Genomic DNA, 17,201 nt, shown 5'->3' with positions numbered 1-17,201 from the left:
TATAATTTTATGATTAACTTTATTCTCAGTTAAAAAGCAAAAAAAAAGAGAAGGAATTGGCAGATCAGACATCTATCGAAGAATTTGTGATCCATGCATTAGCATTTTGTGAAAGTTTATATGATCCATATCGGAATTGGAGGCATAGAATTTCAGGGTATGTCTTATAAATCCTAATTTTTCATTCAAAACCTGAATGTCATAATATGTGCAATTTTTCAAAGCAGGTCTATTTCTCTATGAAAACAGTTGGTAAGATGTGTATAAGACAACCCTTACCTCTGTCTCTGAGGTAGAGAACTATGTTCTAGGTAATGAATTCATGATAAATGCCACTTCCAGAACTTTTATTTTGTAATGCAGTTGAATGATAACAATCAGATAGGAAAATGTCAAAGCACAGTAGCCTCAAGTAGAGATTATATATTCTTCAAGGAAAGTTCTCTGTTTTTAAAGCATATTTCATAATTTGAAAATGATTTTTTAACAATATTTTGTCTTTATTTTTAATTGTGGAGCTTGTGTCAATCAGGGTCAAGTCAGGAATACAGAAATCATACTAGTATTTTAAAAGATAGAATATAATACAAGAAAATTGTTAAATAGGTATTAGAGAATTGGAAAAACATAGGGGGACACTGATGTAGTATGAACAGTAACTTCAGGAAGCAGCTCCTTCCCTAGGGCTATGGGAACAAAGGGAAGAGATTGGAGTTATCAGAAACTAGAGGTTTGGAGAAGAGGTCCTATTGTGCTGGGCTTGGACCTCTGAGGAAGGAGCCTTGTTTAGCTGATGTGGGTATTGCTGAGCAGCCCTAAAGAGGCTGGTTCTGAGATTACCAAAAATAAGCTGAAGACAGGAACCAACTACAAATACTACAATTAAGAACTGTTGTCTGGTAAAAAATAAGAAATAAAGAATCAATTCCTTTTTTGCTCTTTCAATCTTTCAGGCTCCTTTTAGTACCCACTATTGGCGAACCCAACAGTGGGGTAGCTGGAAAGAGATAAGTATAGTTTGCAGAGCACCTCTCCCAGTATCACAAAGCAGATAAAATATAGGATGATGGGTTCAGAGGTTAGTAACAATAGCATAATTACCAGTGCAGAGTTAAAAGAGAAGAGTTTTAAACTCATATGTCTTTTTTAGCTGTGGATATAGAATAGGAGGATTGGTACCGTCACCCACAATTGGGCCTCTTTTTAGGTTTCCAAAATCTGCTATACTTTCAATCTCAAGATTTTTCCATTTTCATTTTCAATTTAACCTAACCCACTTATAAATAATTTCTGCTTTCTGCAACGTTACTGAAATACGTGGTTTTTATAGGCTTTTTAGGGTTTTAGGGTAGTATACCCCATTTTGAATAGCCAGCATGAATAGCCAGGTGAAGAATTGATATATTTTTAAATAAATATACTTATCTAGACTATATAGTAATTGTTGTTTATGTTCTATGTAGTGATATTTTGTTGACATAATGCATCCTTTGTTAAAGCAAGAAGAAGTGGAATAACAGGAACAAATACTCCAGTTATTACATATAACAATCTTATCTGCTTATTTATACATTTGCTTTCCTTTTTGCCTTGAGAGAAGTTGTCTTTATTAGGGTTCTCCATAGCAACAGAACCAGTAGAGTGTGTCTGTTTGTGTTCAGAAAGAGTTTATTATAAGCGATTGCCTCACGTGATTTAGAGGCTGGCAATTCAATTCTGCAGTGTGGACTGACAGGCTTGTGCCCCAGGAAAGTCCATGGTGCAGTTACATTCTGAAAACTGGTAGAGAGCCAATGTTGCATTCTCGTCCAAAGGCAGTCAAGGTGGAGACCCAGAACTGTTGATACAGATGAAGTCTGAAGGCAGTCTGCTGGAAAATTAATTCCCCCTTGCTTGGAGAGGCCAGTCTTTTTCTTTACTCAGATTCTCAACTGATTGGATGAGGTACTTTCTGGAGGACAATCTTCCTTATCCAGAGTTTACCCATTTAAATGTTAATCTCATCCAAAAACACCCTCCAACTTGACACATAAGATTAACCATTACACTATCATAATACTTTTCTTGACTGTTTATTAATAGTAAGGTATTAATGACGTTCTGAATACTTTCTTTTCTATTGAGCTTTAATATGTCTCTTTTCCCAGGGAGACAGTGCTTTGAATTTTCCTTGACAAAGCTGTTTTATCAGTCAGAGTAAGATAGATTATGCTGCAGTGACAGTAAGGAGTTAGAATAACAAAAGTTTATTTCTTGTTTATGCTGCCTATCTAACTGGTTGGCTTGTAGCCTCTAATTGCCAGTCACTCAAGATCTCAAGCTGACAGCACAGCATATAAGGTTTTGCTAGTTAAACCTCGTTAGTGAGAAAAGAAAGCTCTGAAATGTCTCACATTGGCAATTTAATGTTCTTGTCATGACACATGACATATCATTTTCATTCAGAACTTATTGTCCAGACTAATCATGTCTTCATCTACCCCAGTGAGGCCAAGAAGTTAGTTCTACCTTATGACTAGAAAGGTAGTTGTGGAAATAATTGGCAAACATCACTGTCACTGCTCTGCCCATGCACTGCTCAGGACTGCTTAAGATTCAAAGAGGCACATAACAGTGTTCCTTTTGTAGCCTTTCTACGTATTTAGCACTTTGGTTCTCAACTAGTTAGTGTTCTCTCTATTTTGACATTTATTCCAGGGAGTACTTAAGGATATTATGTCTCTTCTTCTCACTCTTGCTACTTCCTCAGCGTCCACCTTAAACTTGTCAGTAAGGGCAACTCTAAGATAACACTTTAAATTTGAAACTATGACAGTTTTCTTTTACATAGTAAAATATATACAGGAGGGGAACATAAGATCAGACTGAAAATGACAGAGGCTTTTAAAGGAATCCTTAATAAGCAAAATGAATTTTAAAATGAGAGGAGAGAAGATATAAAAAGATACACCTGAGAACAAATTAAGACAAAAATTGGTAATTGAAAGCGAGAACAACTTTCGAAAGCTAAAAACAAGAAAAATTTAAATATACTATAGAAAGAGAATTCTGCATATGTAAGATGACATCAAGAAGAGGAACAAGGAGTAGAAGAATGAGTAGTGGCATTTCGTGAATGTGTGCAATATGTATGCCAGGAATTATGCTGGAAGATGTCCATGTATTCTCTCTAATAGACAACAATTTTGCTGGTAATAGTAACAGTTGCTTCAGAGGTAAACAGTAAAGCAGGGATTTAGAATTGGGTTCCTTTGGCTTTTTTGATAGGGAAAGAAAACAATGCAAATAAATTATGTAGTTAGCAATCTATAGGTCATGGAAGACCTGTACAAGGTCTTTCTAGCAATAACTTATACCTTATATATTAATCTGGCTCTGAAGTTAAATGGAAATTTGGAATGTATATTTTTTCTTATTTATTGTTTGTGCTTGTTGCTTACCAAAACAGGTAAAACAGATTAAACAGATTTAATTAAAATTAACGTAATTCCAAATACAGAGCCTTTAAAAATTTCTTGTTTGATGAAACAAATGGATGTTTACATATCTCTATATGTAATTTGATTTAATTAATAGATTTGATTAATATGTTAGCTGAATTCTCTTTGTAGAATCTCACATATTTAGAGAGATTTCCTCAAGTAGAACTAAAGTATAGGGAGAGAAATCTTCACTGAAAATGATTTACTCATTCAAGCATTTATTTGAAAATAAATTTATTGAGTTCCTACTTTGTGCCCAGTGCAAGTTCGTAGGACTCATCGTCTACCCAGAGAGAAAAATTATTTAATTATATGAAGTTGTGCCCTTAATATAGGCTCCAACTGGTCAAACCTGGAATAAAGTATGCATGAAAATAATTAATTACAGTAAAGAATTAGAAATTATTGGGGGGAAAAAAGGAATTTATAAGTCTATACCAGTGATGATAGATAGATAGATAGATAGATAGATAGATAGATAGATAGATAGATAGAAAGAAAAAAAATAAAAAGAAAGAAAGAGGAAAGGAAAGGAAAAAGGAAAGGAAAGGAAGAAAGAAAGAGGAGGGGAGAGGAAGGGAGGGGAGGGGAGGGGAAGGAGGAGAAGGAGGAAAGAAAAGGGAGAAGAGGGGGCTTATGCTTATAGTAGAAGGCCAAATGTCAGTTAGTAATTATACAGGGGATGCTAGTGTTGGGGAAAAAAATCAGCATTTTGCACACATCATGGGAAAGATATGGATCAAGGTGCTAATTTAGGCAGAAATTTTGATAAGGGCCGTGATTTTGCATGGTTTAAAATGTTTCCCCACAGATTACATATTTGTTGCAAAGGAAAAATTAGCAACTTTTATACATTACTAATAGTATATTGACTAGATGATCAAAATTAACATCATCAGTGAGAAGCAGGTGAACATTTGTGCCTCCAACTGTGCCATTCAAAGAAGGACTCATCATTGCTTTTATAGTATACCAGCCAAGAATGAGTAATCTGAATCTAATTGTATGGAAACATCAAGCAAACCCAAAGTGAACATTTTAATGAATAAAAGGGAGTGGGGTCAGCATTCTTTAAAAGTGTCATAAAGAAAGGCTGTAGAAATATTTCAGATTAAAGGAGGCTTAAAGAGACGTGGCAACTAAATGCAATATCTGACCCTGGACAGTTGTATGGGGGTAGGGTGTCGGGTGGTACTGTAGCAGCGATCCCCAACCTTTGTGGCTCCAGGGACCGGTGCTCCTATGAGAATTTTGTGCTCCTATGAGAATTTAATGCCTGATGATCTAAGATGGAGCTGAGATGGTGATGTTGGCGCTGGGAAGTGGCTGCAAATACAGATGTAGCTTCACTTGCTTGCCTGCTGCTCACCTGCCGCTGTGTGGCCCCATTCCTAGCATTACCAGTCTGTGGCTCTGGGGTTTGGGGACCTCTGCTATAAAGGACACTATTGGGTCAGTTTACAAAACTGGATTAGGAATAGTAGATTAGATAAATATATTAATGTTAAATGTATTAAAGTTTATAACTACACTGTGCTGTTATTTAAGACAATATTCCTGTTCTTAGAAAGTATTCACTAATGTGTTTAGAGTTAAAAGGCCAGAATATACATAATTTCTCCTTAAATAGTCTGGCAAATATTGTATGTCTGAACATGTGCATTTATAAATATATATGTACTATATACATAGGGAGAGAGTGAGTAAATGATAAAGCATTTGGGATAAAATTTTAACAATGAACCTAGGTAAACTATATTTGAAATTGTGTTATTTTTATTCTTTCAACTTTTGCAAGCATTTGAACTTATTTCCAAATAAAAATTTAAAAATTAGGAAAATGATTATGTCCTAGGCATGATGAGATTATAAAAAAATAAACACAGAAAAATTGGGGGAACATGATCTTAGAAAACTGAGATGTAGACAGATCTTTTGCAGACCTCTCAGAGAGCTGTTGATATGTATTAGCACCTGCTAAATCTTAGGTGCTTGGCCCTAATATCAGATAATAGTGTAGCAACCAAGTATGTCATGTTCTAAAAATGGTATAAGACTAAGTTAATTATTAGCTGTTCTGTATCAACCTATTGAAAACATATAATAATACTACTTGTGCTTTAATATTTGTTTTATAATAGTTTTCACCCTTTTTATTTATGTTAGCATATTAAATTTTCTAACACTTATAATAGAAATTATGTTCATATGTTACTTCTAATACAGGGCCTTTAGAATGAGTCAGTCATAAATTGAAAGTACATTTTCAAGTGAGAATGTTTATTGTTTGTAGCATAGGCTGTTTGGATAGGATATATCCTATCTATATTAATACCTTAATTGATAATAAGTGTGTAAAATGTAAATCATCTTGTGGAAAGATGTAACCGAAATATAAATCAAATTTCATTTTTTTTTAAATTAATTTTTCTACCACATGACTGAATTTTTTTAAAGATGTAACTAAATGTTTTATTTCAAACATCAGTAATATTTGTATTGTTGTAAGGACAAAAAAACTTTGATAATGGTATTAAGAGGAAGATCCAATAATATCCTAGGATGTTATGCTTGAGATTAAAATTAAGATAAAATGTGGTAATTCTTATGCCTTCTACACAATGGAAGTAGTCCGTTCTGGAAGACACTGCAGTAGTAAATGGTGTCTGATGATTTCTAGTGAATCTGGATCTTAGATCTGGATCTTAGAATTCTTTATTCTGTAATTAGGGAGTCCACTGTGCCTATGCTATTTGGCTTATTCTATAGTCAACTGGCTTTTCTTTCTGGCTTTGAATAATTGTAAGAAAAGTAATTTCAGTATCTCAGTTATAGTTGTTAAGAAGAAGATGTCTTAATTCAGCACTTTATCAGTAGATCATATTTAGGTGTATAGAATTTCTATGTGGTTGTTCCATTTTTTGTTGGTTTTATCTATCAATGTTAAGAGATTTTTCAGGGCATAAAAAATATGTTTTTTTAAAATTTTTTTAGCAGTCTACCTGTTGGATGTATCATTATTACAATAGCCTTTAATCCCCAATTCCCCACACTACCATGTCCATCTAAGAGACTCATTTTGTGTTGAATTGAAATGTTGGTAAAAGTACATGCTATTTGTGTTGGCTTTATAAAAGTCTTTGGAAATATTTCAGCTCTCAAAACTACTGGAATTAAAAAACAAAAATAATCCCAGCTTATACTGAAGTTGTATCTTTAAGGTGGAAGAAGCCAGTAGTGTGGACTCTTTGTGTCCAGATAAAATTTCAGAAAATGGCACAAAGTAGCCTGATTTCTGATGAATTTCACTTGCACTGTAGTAATAAGCTACTTCCTTAAGTATCAGATTAACAGTACTGCTGAACAAGTTCTTTTGTAGATTGGAAATTTTAAATGGCTAGTTCCTTTTTCTGTTTCGAGTTTTGAGACTTAACTTGGCCTGCTCTGTTTCATCATTAAGCATTTAAAACTTTTGCTCACTTCAAAAGAAGAAACTCTTTCATTGGTGAGCATTAGCTTATTGGCTAGACTTCCTTTTAAGATTGTCAGTCCTGAAGATGTATTATTCAGTACACAAATCAAATGTAAAATATTAAATTTCTTTTATAATTATTTTTGTAATTGTGCCATCTCTACATGCCTATGATATAATTTGGTATTAACTCCTTTTTAATCATAGACGAATCATTAGTACGGTGGAAAAGAGCAGACAGAAATATAAACCAGCTTCTCTGACTGTGGAGTTTGTCCCTTTCTTTTATCGTAAGTAATAGCTCTAATTTCTCTTACTTTGATTTTGGTGTTATTTAGTAGCCCTGTGATTTTAGACAAGATATTAAATTCTGACCTTCCATACATTCATTTATAAATGGGGACAAAATATCCTCATATGAAGTGTTATGAGAATTAAATTTGATAACATAAATAAAGCATTTAAAATACTACCAAATGATTTCTTTTTCTTTCCTTTGAAAAAATACATATCAACCTTGCCTTTTAACAGATTTTAACCTTTTCTTAATGTTTCTTAATGTTTCAGTGTCAGACATCCCTTAAACATAAATCATACTGCGAAAGAAAAGTCTTATTTGTTTGTTTGTGTATTATATTCACAGAGTGTTTTCAGGAAAGTGAACATCTCAAGGAAAGCCTTAAGTGTTGCTTATTGCATCTCTTTGGAGCCATTATAGCTGGTGGTCAGGTGAGGAAAGTGTTGAATGTTAATATATAAAATAATAGTTAATAGTGCAAAAGAGGTTTCCATGGATTATTTAATATATTCTTTGTCTTTTTGTAATTTCATAAAGCATACAAATATTTTTCTAAGTTTATATCTTGCTTAAAACTAATCTACTTATTTCTTTCATTTATTAACTTCCAAGAAACCTAATAATATTAGCACTAAAAGTAAAGTGAATGCATAACCAGATTTAACAATTTTTGGTATTATATGTTCTTAGTTATGTTGACTTTCAACTCCTATAGTAGTTTCTGCTTTAGAGTACAGAGGATAGTCAGCCCGATTAGTCCACTTGATAAAGTCAAGCTCTAGCAGTTTGATTTCCTAAGACATGAATTTAGTCACTCCTCTATCTACATATAATGACTAAATGCATATAAAGGTTTTTAACAAACTCTTAAGAAAAAAATTCTGTTTTTTTTTTAAAATTGAACTTCTTAAAAGCTCTCTGTGGTAAACTTTGAGTATAATTACTAGTTGAAAACAGGATTATAGTTCAGAAAGAACATTCTATGTGTTTTCTTTAACTACAGAGTTTAGTAGAGGTTTCTTAACATTTTTTGTATCACATACCACTTTGGCAGTTGGAGAATGCCCCTTGTCAGAATGTTTTCGAATGCCTAAAATAAAACATATAAGATCACAAAACTAATTTATTGAAATGCAGATACTAAAATATTAATAAAACAAATTTGTGACATAATAATACATGCTTCTTTGTAACACATGAAATAAAAATATATACCAGCAAGTTTAGTAACTAATGTAATTTCAAGAAGAGATGAGCATAAATGTTTTACGATACAACAACTAATATATGAAAATGTATATGATTTCTGTTGGTGACAAAATCACAGAGTTTCTTGGTGGGCTGCCTTGCTGTCTTCTCTTCACTCTAGTAGGAGAGTAAGATGGTGACTAAAATTGTATTTTTTAATTTGCTTTGTCATTTGCCTTTATTTAAGTGATATCCTTTGTTTGCCTCAGTATCTCTCCATTTCCATCATTCCTCCACTACTAACTAAAAATTAATATGTATATGTGAGTAAAATTGAGAATGACCTTGTTTTTAACTAATAGAGAAGCTTATTTGATCCCATTCCCTTTTGAACACACAGAGACTTGTTTGGGCCCACGGAGACTTCCAGTAATTAAAACTGAGAGACTTCCAGTAATTAAAACTCAGATGGAAAGCAAATAGATACTAGAAAGCCAGTTTATTATTTTGTGTACTGAAAACATTCAAAATCCTTATAATCAGATTATAGCTATAGTTACAGCTGTATTGAAGTCAGATGGTGTTGTTGAATATAGCATTGGTACTAGGATATTTGGATGAACGAAATATCTAAAGGCATAAGAATGGCCTTATCATAAAGAATGGAAAAGTCTAATGACTGGTCTTCCTTTCCAAAGCATCTTGCCCGGGCTTTTCATTGGCATATTTGTTTTGTTTTGTGTTGTGTAAAGAGCAAGGGCTTTGGATCCTGACTGACATAGGTTTAAATTCCATGTCCATCTCTAAGTAGCTTTGTGACCTTGGATAAACTATATGTGTTATAGTTTCTTTATTTATAATATGGAAATAGTAATACTTACAGGGTCGTCATAAGGACCAAATAACACATAATATATATAAAGCATTTAAAGCACTTGCACTCATAAGAACTAAGTAAATAACAGGTATATCAGATTTATGACGCCCTGTAAGTAGCAGTAAATTCTAAAATCATAACAGCTTGATTTGGAAGTTTATTTTTTTCTTTCATTAAAAAAAAAAAAAAGCGATCCAGAGTTAATCTGGTGGCTCTAAGATCTTCAGGGACTCATGTTCCTTCTGAATGTCAATTTGTTGTTATTTCTTGTGCTACAACATAGATTCTAGTGTCTGGCCATTATATCTGCATTTTAGGCACAGAGGCGGATAGGGAGATGAAGAAGGAGACAAATGGCATGTGACAACTATTTTTAAAGGAAATACTGAAACACTGTCTTTATCTCATTTGCTGAACTCCATCAGATGACTATAGAAAGGGCAAATACGTCCAGAAAAAATTTGCTAAAACTTGCTTCCTTAGCCCTGTTAGCAGCAAGGGAAGTTAGGAAATGTAGTCTCTATTTCTGGTAGCCAAGTAAAATATCAGGGATTCTGTTAATAAGGAAGCAGAGGAAAATAGATGTTGGATGGGCCATCAGCAATTTCTTCCATAATAGGACTTGTTATATCAATATTATTTATTAATGTTGATAATAAATCCTAATGGCCTCAGTGCTGTTATTTTTATATGATTTTGCATGACTGTCTTTTTATTCATTATTTATCTTTTTAACAATTTAAGGCAATATATATTTGTTTTTAAGTTTAATAGATCACTTCAGTCACTCTTTTCTTAGAATTTCAGAAATATGTTTGTAGACTCAGAGCCATGCTAGTCCTTTTATATATGTATATTATTTGAGATGGATTTGCTATAACCAGCAGAAAACCTAAGAGAGGCTTAACCAAATCAAAGTGGTTTTATTTGTTTTGTTTTGTCTTTTATTCTTGTTTAAGAAAATGTAGACAGTTCTGGGCTGGTACAGCAGCTCAATGTTATCATCAAGGACTATGGTCTTTTGATATTCCTATTCTCTCTGTAGCCTGCATACTTTAATTCTTGGGTTTATTTCCTTGTGATGTAAAGGTGGCTCTAAGCAACCAGGCCGGAAACAGGTAAAAAGGCCAAGAGCAAAGGGTTGTCTTTTCCTTATTATTTGTAAAGTGATATCCTTTTCATAGTCTGCTGACAAATATCCTTGACCAGAACTATATCCCATGGCTATTCCTAACTGCAAGGGAGGGTGGTGAGTTTTTTATGTAGGCAGATTACTATCTGAATAAAATCGGAATTCTGTTAGTGAGGAAATGAAGACATGCATAAAACACTAGCAAAGTATCTTTAAAATTTTTTTATATGTTGATTTATTAAAATAAAAAGTTGTGTGAAGATTTATTAAATTCTCTTTGTTTTTGCAAACATATAGAACTTCAGTTAGGTTTGGATTTCATTTTTATTTTCTTTCATGTTTCAGAGGAATGCTTTGCAAGCAATTTCTCCAGCCACCATGGAAGTTCTTATGAGAGTTCTGGCAGATTGTGACTCCTGGGAGGGCGGAAATCCTGAAGAAGTGGATAGGAAGGTAGAACTTACTCTGAAGTGCCTTACAGAAGTGGTACATATTCTTCTCACGAGCAGCTCTGACCAGCGTCAAGTGGAAACCAGCACTATTCTGGAGAACTATTTTAAATTACTAAATTCAGATCATTCAGCTTTACCTAATCAAAGGAGGTCTAGAGAATGGGAAAACCAGTTCATAGCTCTACAGATCAAAATGCTGAGTAAGTATCACATCAGGTTTATTATACTCATTTTTCTCTGAGTCTATTTTTTTTACTTTATTTTCCACTTTCATTCGAAATGCAAGGCCATTGTGTAGAAAGTATTGATTATATAATTCAGATAGCACATGACTATTCAAATTTTGATTTCGAGATAATTAATATGGAATTCGTTTGTGTACTTTTTTGCTTTAACTAACAAAATCAAGCCTCAATACTCTTTTTTGAAAGCGTTATCCTCTAAAAGCATCACTGTAAAAAAGAAAGCTATGATTTTGAAATTCTAGGAAAAGTAAGTTTTCAGAAAGTGCTATTTATAGTTTCTAATCTATTCAGTTTTCTGTATACTTCTATAACATCTCTACAGTGATTACTTCAACATCTGACCTTCCTCTAGAACAGCAATCCTCAACCTTTTTGGGTCCAGGTACCGGGGCTCCTCTGAGAATCTAATGCCTAAAGATCTGAGGTGGAGCTGAGGTGGTGATGCTAGTGCTGAGGAGCAGCTGCACAGACTGATGAAGCTTTGCTCACTTGCTCGCCCACTGCTCACTTCCTGCTCACCTCCTACTGTGTGGCCTGGGTCCTAACAGGCCACGGACCCGTACCGGTCTGCGACCTGGGGTTGGGGACTCCTGCTCTAGAGGACCTCTGTTTTGTTTTTTTCCTCAGATACTGTGTGTGTGTGTCTTATTTTTCTTTTCCTCCATTTGTGTTGGTTATTTGTTTAATTCTGTGCTTGTATATCTCTCTGTATCTCTGTGTAAGCTCCTTCACCAACATATGTGATTTTTTATTATATTCTCTTGTTAAATTGATAGATAAAAATATTACTGAGAGTTCTTTTTTATAGAATTAAATATTTTTATTACAACTAAACTAGAAAATTCAGATAAGTAAAAAGAAAATAATAGTTTTTATTTCTTATCACTCAGGCATAACCAACATTCATGGTTTGTTGTAAGAAAATGCATGTGTGTGTGGTCAGTATAAAAATACTAGATGTCAAAAATCTTTGTGAAACTTAGACATTACAACAGTATTTCTGTAAGAAAATAAGATTCATCTTATATACATTCTATCCTCTTATATGTTATAACACATTTATAATTATTATAAATTGTAAGTTTATAAGGAAGTTTGAGACCATATTGACTAGACTTTTTTTTTGTTGTTAGAAACTGTCATATTACCTATGTCAAATGTTCTTTGATTTTTTTTTAATTCCTTTCCCCACTCCCCACCGCCACATACACTTCCACCCCTAATCTAGGGGATATTGCCATCTCTCCTTAAGAATTGGATCTCTGAAGGCGAGGCATCTCTTCCCACATTCTCACAGCACATACCTGGGGTCTGGCACACATGGGGCCTGGTGTACCCGGGATATGGACCGTGGCTCCACTGGGGCTCAAACCCAGGACTTTCTGCGTGTAAAGCAGATGTGCTAACCAATACTCTGTGGAACCACCCCCCAGTTCTTTGATTTCTTAATGGAGGTGTTCCTTCAGTAGGAAGCGAGAACAAAGCATCATCACAAATGGATTAATTACTGGAGTCTCATTTTCATAGTGGCCATATGTTAATTTCATACTCTATAAATGAGACTATGTTGCCAAATATAACCATGTGTTATTTATTTAAAAGCAAATTGGGAATCTCACTTGGTTATATTTGAGCATTGTAATGAAAGAACAACTAAGTAAACTAGGCAATGTATATCACTTATATAAAAAGTTAAATATTTTTAATAACAGTATAGATATGTTCACTTTTTTAATCAAGTAAGAAGTATAGATAATTTTATCTGCTCATCCCTATTATTTACATGTTTGTCAACTGAAAAGCCTAAATTAAAAATATGGCTAGAATAAATATTTCTATGATTCCAAATTTTCTACTTTGTAAATGGATGATTTGTGTTTATTTTTCTAGATACCATTACAGCCATGTTAGACTGCACAGATAGGCCTGTTCTTCAGGCCATTTTTCTTAACAGTAATTGCTTTGAACATCTTATACGACTGCTACAGAATTGCAAGGTATTTTTCTATTATCATTATCTTTGATTTTAGGAAGTTGTTTTGTTTATGTTTTGATTCAAATTCAAGCATATTACTAAATATTTTTATTGTGGTAAAATACACATATAGAATACACCATCTTAACCATTTTTAAGTGTACAGTTCAGTGGTATGAAATACATTCGTATAGTTAGTTGTGCAGCCATCACTAACATTCATTCCCCATATCTCTTTTCATCTTGTACAATTGAAACTCAGACCTATTAAACAACTCCACATTTTCCTCTCACCCCAGCAACCACCATTCTACTTTCTGTCTATAATTTTGACGACAGTAAGTACCTCATGTAAGTGCAATGAAACAGTATTTGTCTTTTTGTGACTTATTTTATCTAGCATAATGTCTTTAAGAGTTTTCCATGTTGCAGCACGTTACAAATTTTTCTTTCTTTTTAAGATCAAATAATATTGCATTGTGTATATATATTATACCACATTTTGTTCATTCATCTGTTGATTTCACCTTTGGGCTGTCATAGATAATGCTGTTATGAACATGAATATACAAATATATCTTCAAGATCTTGCTTTCAGTTCTTTTGGGTGTATATCCAGAAATGGGATTGCTGGATCGTAGCAATTAAATTTTTAATTTTTTGAGGAACCACCATATTGTTTTCCATGGTGGCTACACCATTTTACATACCATCAGTGCGGAAGAGTTCCACTTTCTCCACATCCTCATCAACAGTTATTTTCTTCCTCCTCTTCTTCCACTCACCCCTCCTCCTGCCCTTTCACTTCCCCTTCCCTCTCCTCCTCCTCTTTTCTTTCGGGTGTGAAGTGATATCTCATTATGTTTTGATTTGCTTTTTTCTAATGATTAGCGAGCATCGTTTCATGTGCTTTTTGGTCATTTGTGCAGTCTTCTTTGGAGAAATGTCTATTCAATTTTTTTTGCACATTTTTTAATCGGGTTGTTTCTTTTGTGGCATTTTAAAGTCTTTTTTGTTATGCTTTTTTGTTATACTTTTTTGTTATGCTTTTTTGTTATATTTTTGTTTTAAAGTCTTTATTGTTAAAATTTAGTGCGAGTCTTAGATGCATATAATTTTGATCTTTTGTTTCATTTAAGATTATTAGTATTTTCCTGTTACGATTTTAATGTTCATATAATATTAAGTGGATGTATCATAATTTATTTAACTGTTCCCTATTGGAACATGCTTAATTCGTTTCTTGTTTTTTTGTTTTTTTTTTGCTATTACATAACTCTTTCAAGTTTCATAGAATAGAATTTTATTTCTAATAGAATTACTAGGACAAAGGGCATAAACTTTTTTTAATTTAGGGAACATCGAAAACAACTCATAAATAACTGGAAAATGTAGAAAAGTAGAAAAATAGTAATACTGTTAAAGTTCTTGATATATACTGCCAATACGCATATTTTTCTTATTTTTTTACTGATTTACACTTGTGGTACATTTGTGTGTGAGTACGGAATACCTAATATCTCTGATTATTATATCATATTTTCATTAATTTCAAGATGGAATCAGAAACTTTTTAGAGAGCTTTTTTAGAAGCCTTTGAAAAGTTACTGTTAGGTAACTAGTCAGACATGAGCAACAGGGGGAACAAAAGAATAGGGACCCAGCCTTCAAAGAACTTTTACCTTTCTATTTAAGGTATTTCTTTCATGGACTCCATGCTGAAAAATATTAGGGTTTCATTCTGATTCTGTGAGAATATTCCAGAACAGGATTTTAATATCAGCTCCTTGAATTTTTAGGAGGGCTATCCCTGAAAACATTTCTGTAACTAGGTTGCTTAACTTACAGAAAAATAGTAAAGAAGAACATAAAATAGTAAAGAATATATTAATTAATAGTAATGAATTTTTATGAAGTCAACAAAAGTACCAAATTACCTGGGAGAGTCAAGAGTCCTCCTCCCACCTTTTAAAAATCATTTATTCTTGGGAAGGAAATCCTGGTGAGATGAAAGCAACATAAGAGAAATGTTTATAAAACCTTTTGTTTGTTGTAAAAAAGCGGTGTGGCTTTATCAGTTATAAAGGCAACTTCAGTAATAAAGACAAAATCTCACATATATACAGAACTTACCAATCACACATTATAGAAGGTAAATCACTAGGATAAAATGTAGTTCCTACTAAAATTTACTAGTATATGCTTTTCTTCAGTATATCAAAACTATATTTCACTGTATTGCAATTTGAAAGGGGGATATGGTTTGAATTAATGTAAACATTTTTTAAAAGCTGTTTAATGATATTTGAATTAATGAGAAGAAAATAACAGCAACTTTATATTAGCAAAGACAAGGATTCAAAACCATTACATTGACTTTAATACTCTGCTTGGAGTTGAAATCATTTTTAAAAAATATAGGCATTACAGAGTCAGATGACTCTGGAAAGCTCTTGATATTTTTGGTCTTGTTCATCTTTGTTTTCTTTATTTTCTTCCCTTTCTTCTTCACATCTACCCCTTAAAATCAACTACAGTTTATCAAGACAGTCTAAGTAGGAATGAGAATTTATGAAAGGAGCAACTGAGGGATGCTCTATAGAAAGAGTGTTGGGAGTGGATAGATAGAATGCTGTAATTGAAAGCCTGACATTGGAGTCACACCTGTTTGGATTCATATATATGTCTTAGTGACCTTGAGCAAATTTCTTTTCTTTTTTTTTAAATAGATTTTTATTTAAATTCTAGAGCAATACACAATAAATATAGAGATTATGGAGGAAGAAGTATAAAGATATTTTTTCTTAATCTTTTTACAAAATGCATATTTATAATATTTAAATTATAGAATTGTGGCAAAATGCACATAATATTTGCGTGTATATTTTCAATGTGAATATATTTTCCTTTACAAAATTGGAATACTACTGACTATTTTTGTATCCTGCCTTTAAACGTGTTGCATCATGAGTCTTCCCATCCCAAAATGAGTCTTTCCTTCCTCAAAATATATGCCATCATATATTTTTCAAAACATTGTTTTTAATGACTGCGAATATTTCAACCCAGACATTCTCAAAGTGTGGGGTCCCCAAGATCATTTTAGGGATTCTGCAGAGGCTAATATAAACAGCATTCCTGTTTGAGGCTAGATTTTCTTCATTAACCAAGACAACATTATCCTAACAGTCTGAATGCAAAAGCAGATATGAGAGTTCATCTCTTTTCTGTTAAGCTAGACATTTAAAGAGAATTGTAAAAATGTAGAAACAGTGCCATCCTCACAAAGGTATATTTTGGAAAATATAGTTATTTTTCTTAAAAATGTTTTTAATGTCAACACGTAATGTGTTCTTGTTATTTTTCGAATGAATAAACAAATATTTTGAAGTATCCTGATTTTAATTTTTGATATGGTGAATATTGATAGATGTAACCCAAAAGGTCTTTGGGGTTCTCAAGTTTTAAGAGTGGTAAGGGGTCCTGAAACCAGAAAGTTTGAGGATTTCTCTTTCAACCTAAAGGTATACCATCAATTATTTAACTGTTGTGCTATTGTTGGATATTTGGGTGGTTTCTTATTTTTTGCTATTGTAAATAAAGCTGAAGTGAGCACCTCTATTCTAAAATCTTGGTGTGAGTTTCTAACCATTTCTTAGGGTAGATTCCTAGAAATAAAGTTACTGATTTAAAGAATAAGAACTTTTTTAAAGATTCTTGAAATGGAATACTTTCTGGAAAGACTACTAATTTTTGCTTCCCTCGGTATTGGTCATTCTGTGTACCTTAAACTAGATATTATGGAATATTACTATTTTTTTTATGCATTTGCCAATAATAATAATACCAACTTTCATTTATTAAACTTTTGTTATGTGTGAGATACTATGCTAATAACTTAGCATGAGTTATCTCATTTAATCTGCACACCTATTTCTTGAGATATTATTTTCCTTTTTGAGAAGTGGCTTTTCTTAAAACCAGACAGCTATTAAATAACAGAACCAAGAATCACATCAGGTTTCTGATTCCAAATCGTATATTGTATACACGAATCTATTTTTAGGTTAAGCTTTACGT

General features: G+C 32.9%; 1 protein-coding gene across 2 annotated transcripts in view; it reads left to right on the top strand.

Moving 5' to 3' along the window:
* LOC105298165 (neurobeachin-like protein 1) overlaps positions 1-17,201 on the top strand; it is a 104,329-nt gene that overhangs the window by 19,500 nt on the left and 67,628 nt on the right. For both annotated transcript variants that reach the window (XM_023536009.1, XM_023536008.1), the window contains exons 5-9: positions 30-157; positions 7,162-7,244; positions 7,598-7,683; positions 10,795-11,101; positions 13,037-13,143. In XM_023536009.1, coding sequence (XP_023391777.1) covers positions 30-157; positions 7,162-7,244; positions 7,598-7,683; positions 10,795-11,101; positions 13,037-13,143 — 711 coding nt within the window. The remainder of the gene's footprint in view (positions 1-29; positions 158-7,161; positions 7,245-7,597; positions 7,684-10,794; positions 11,102-13,036; positions 13,144-17,201) is intronic.

The sequence above is a fragment of the Pteropus vampyrus genome, unplaced genomic scaffold (genome assembly GCF_000151845.1).
Source record: "Pteropus vampyrus isolate Shadow unplaced genomic scaffold, Pvam_2.0 Scaffold146, whole genome shotgun sequence".
Classification (NCBI taxonomy): domain Eukaryota; kingdom Metazoa; phylum Chordata; class Mammalia; order Chiroptera; family Pteropodidae; genus Pteropus; species Pteropus vampyrus.
Note: the sequence above shows the minus strand (reverse complement) of the source record. Positions and strands in the feature narration are given on the sequence as shown.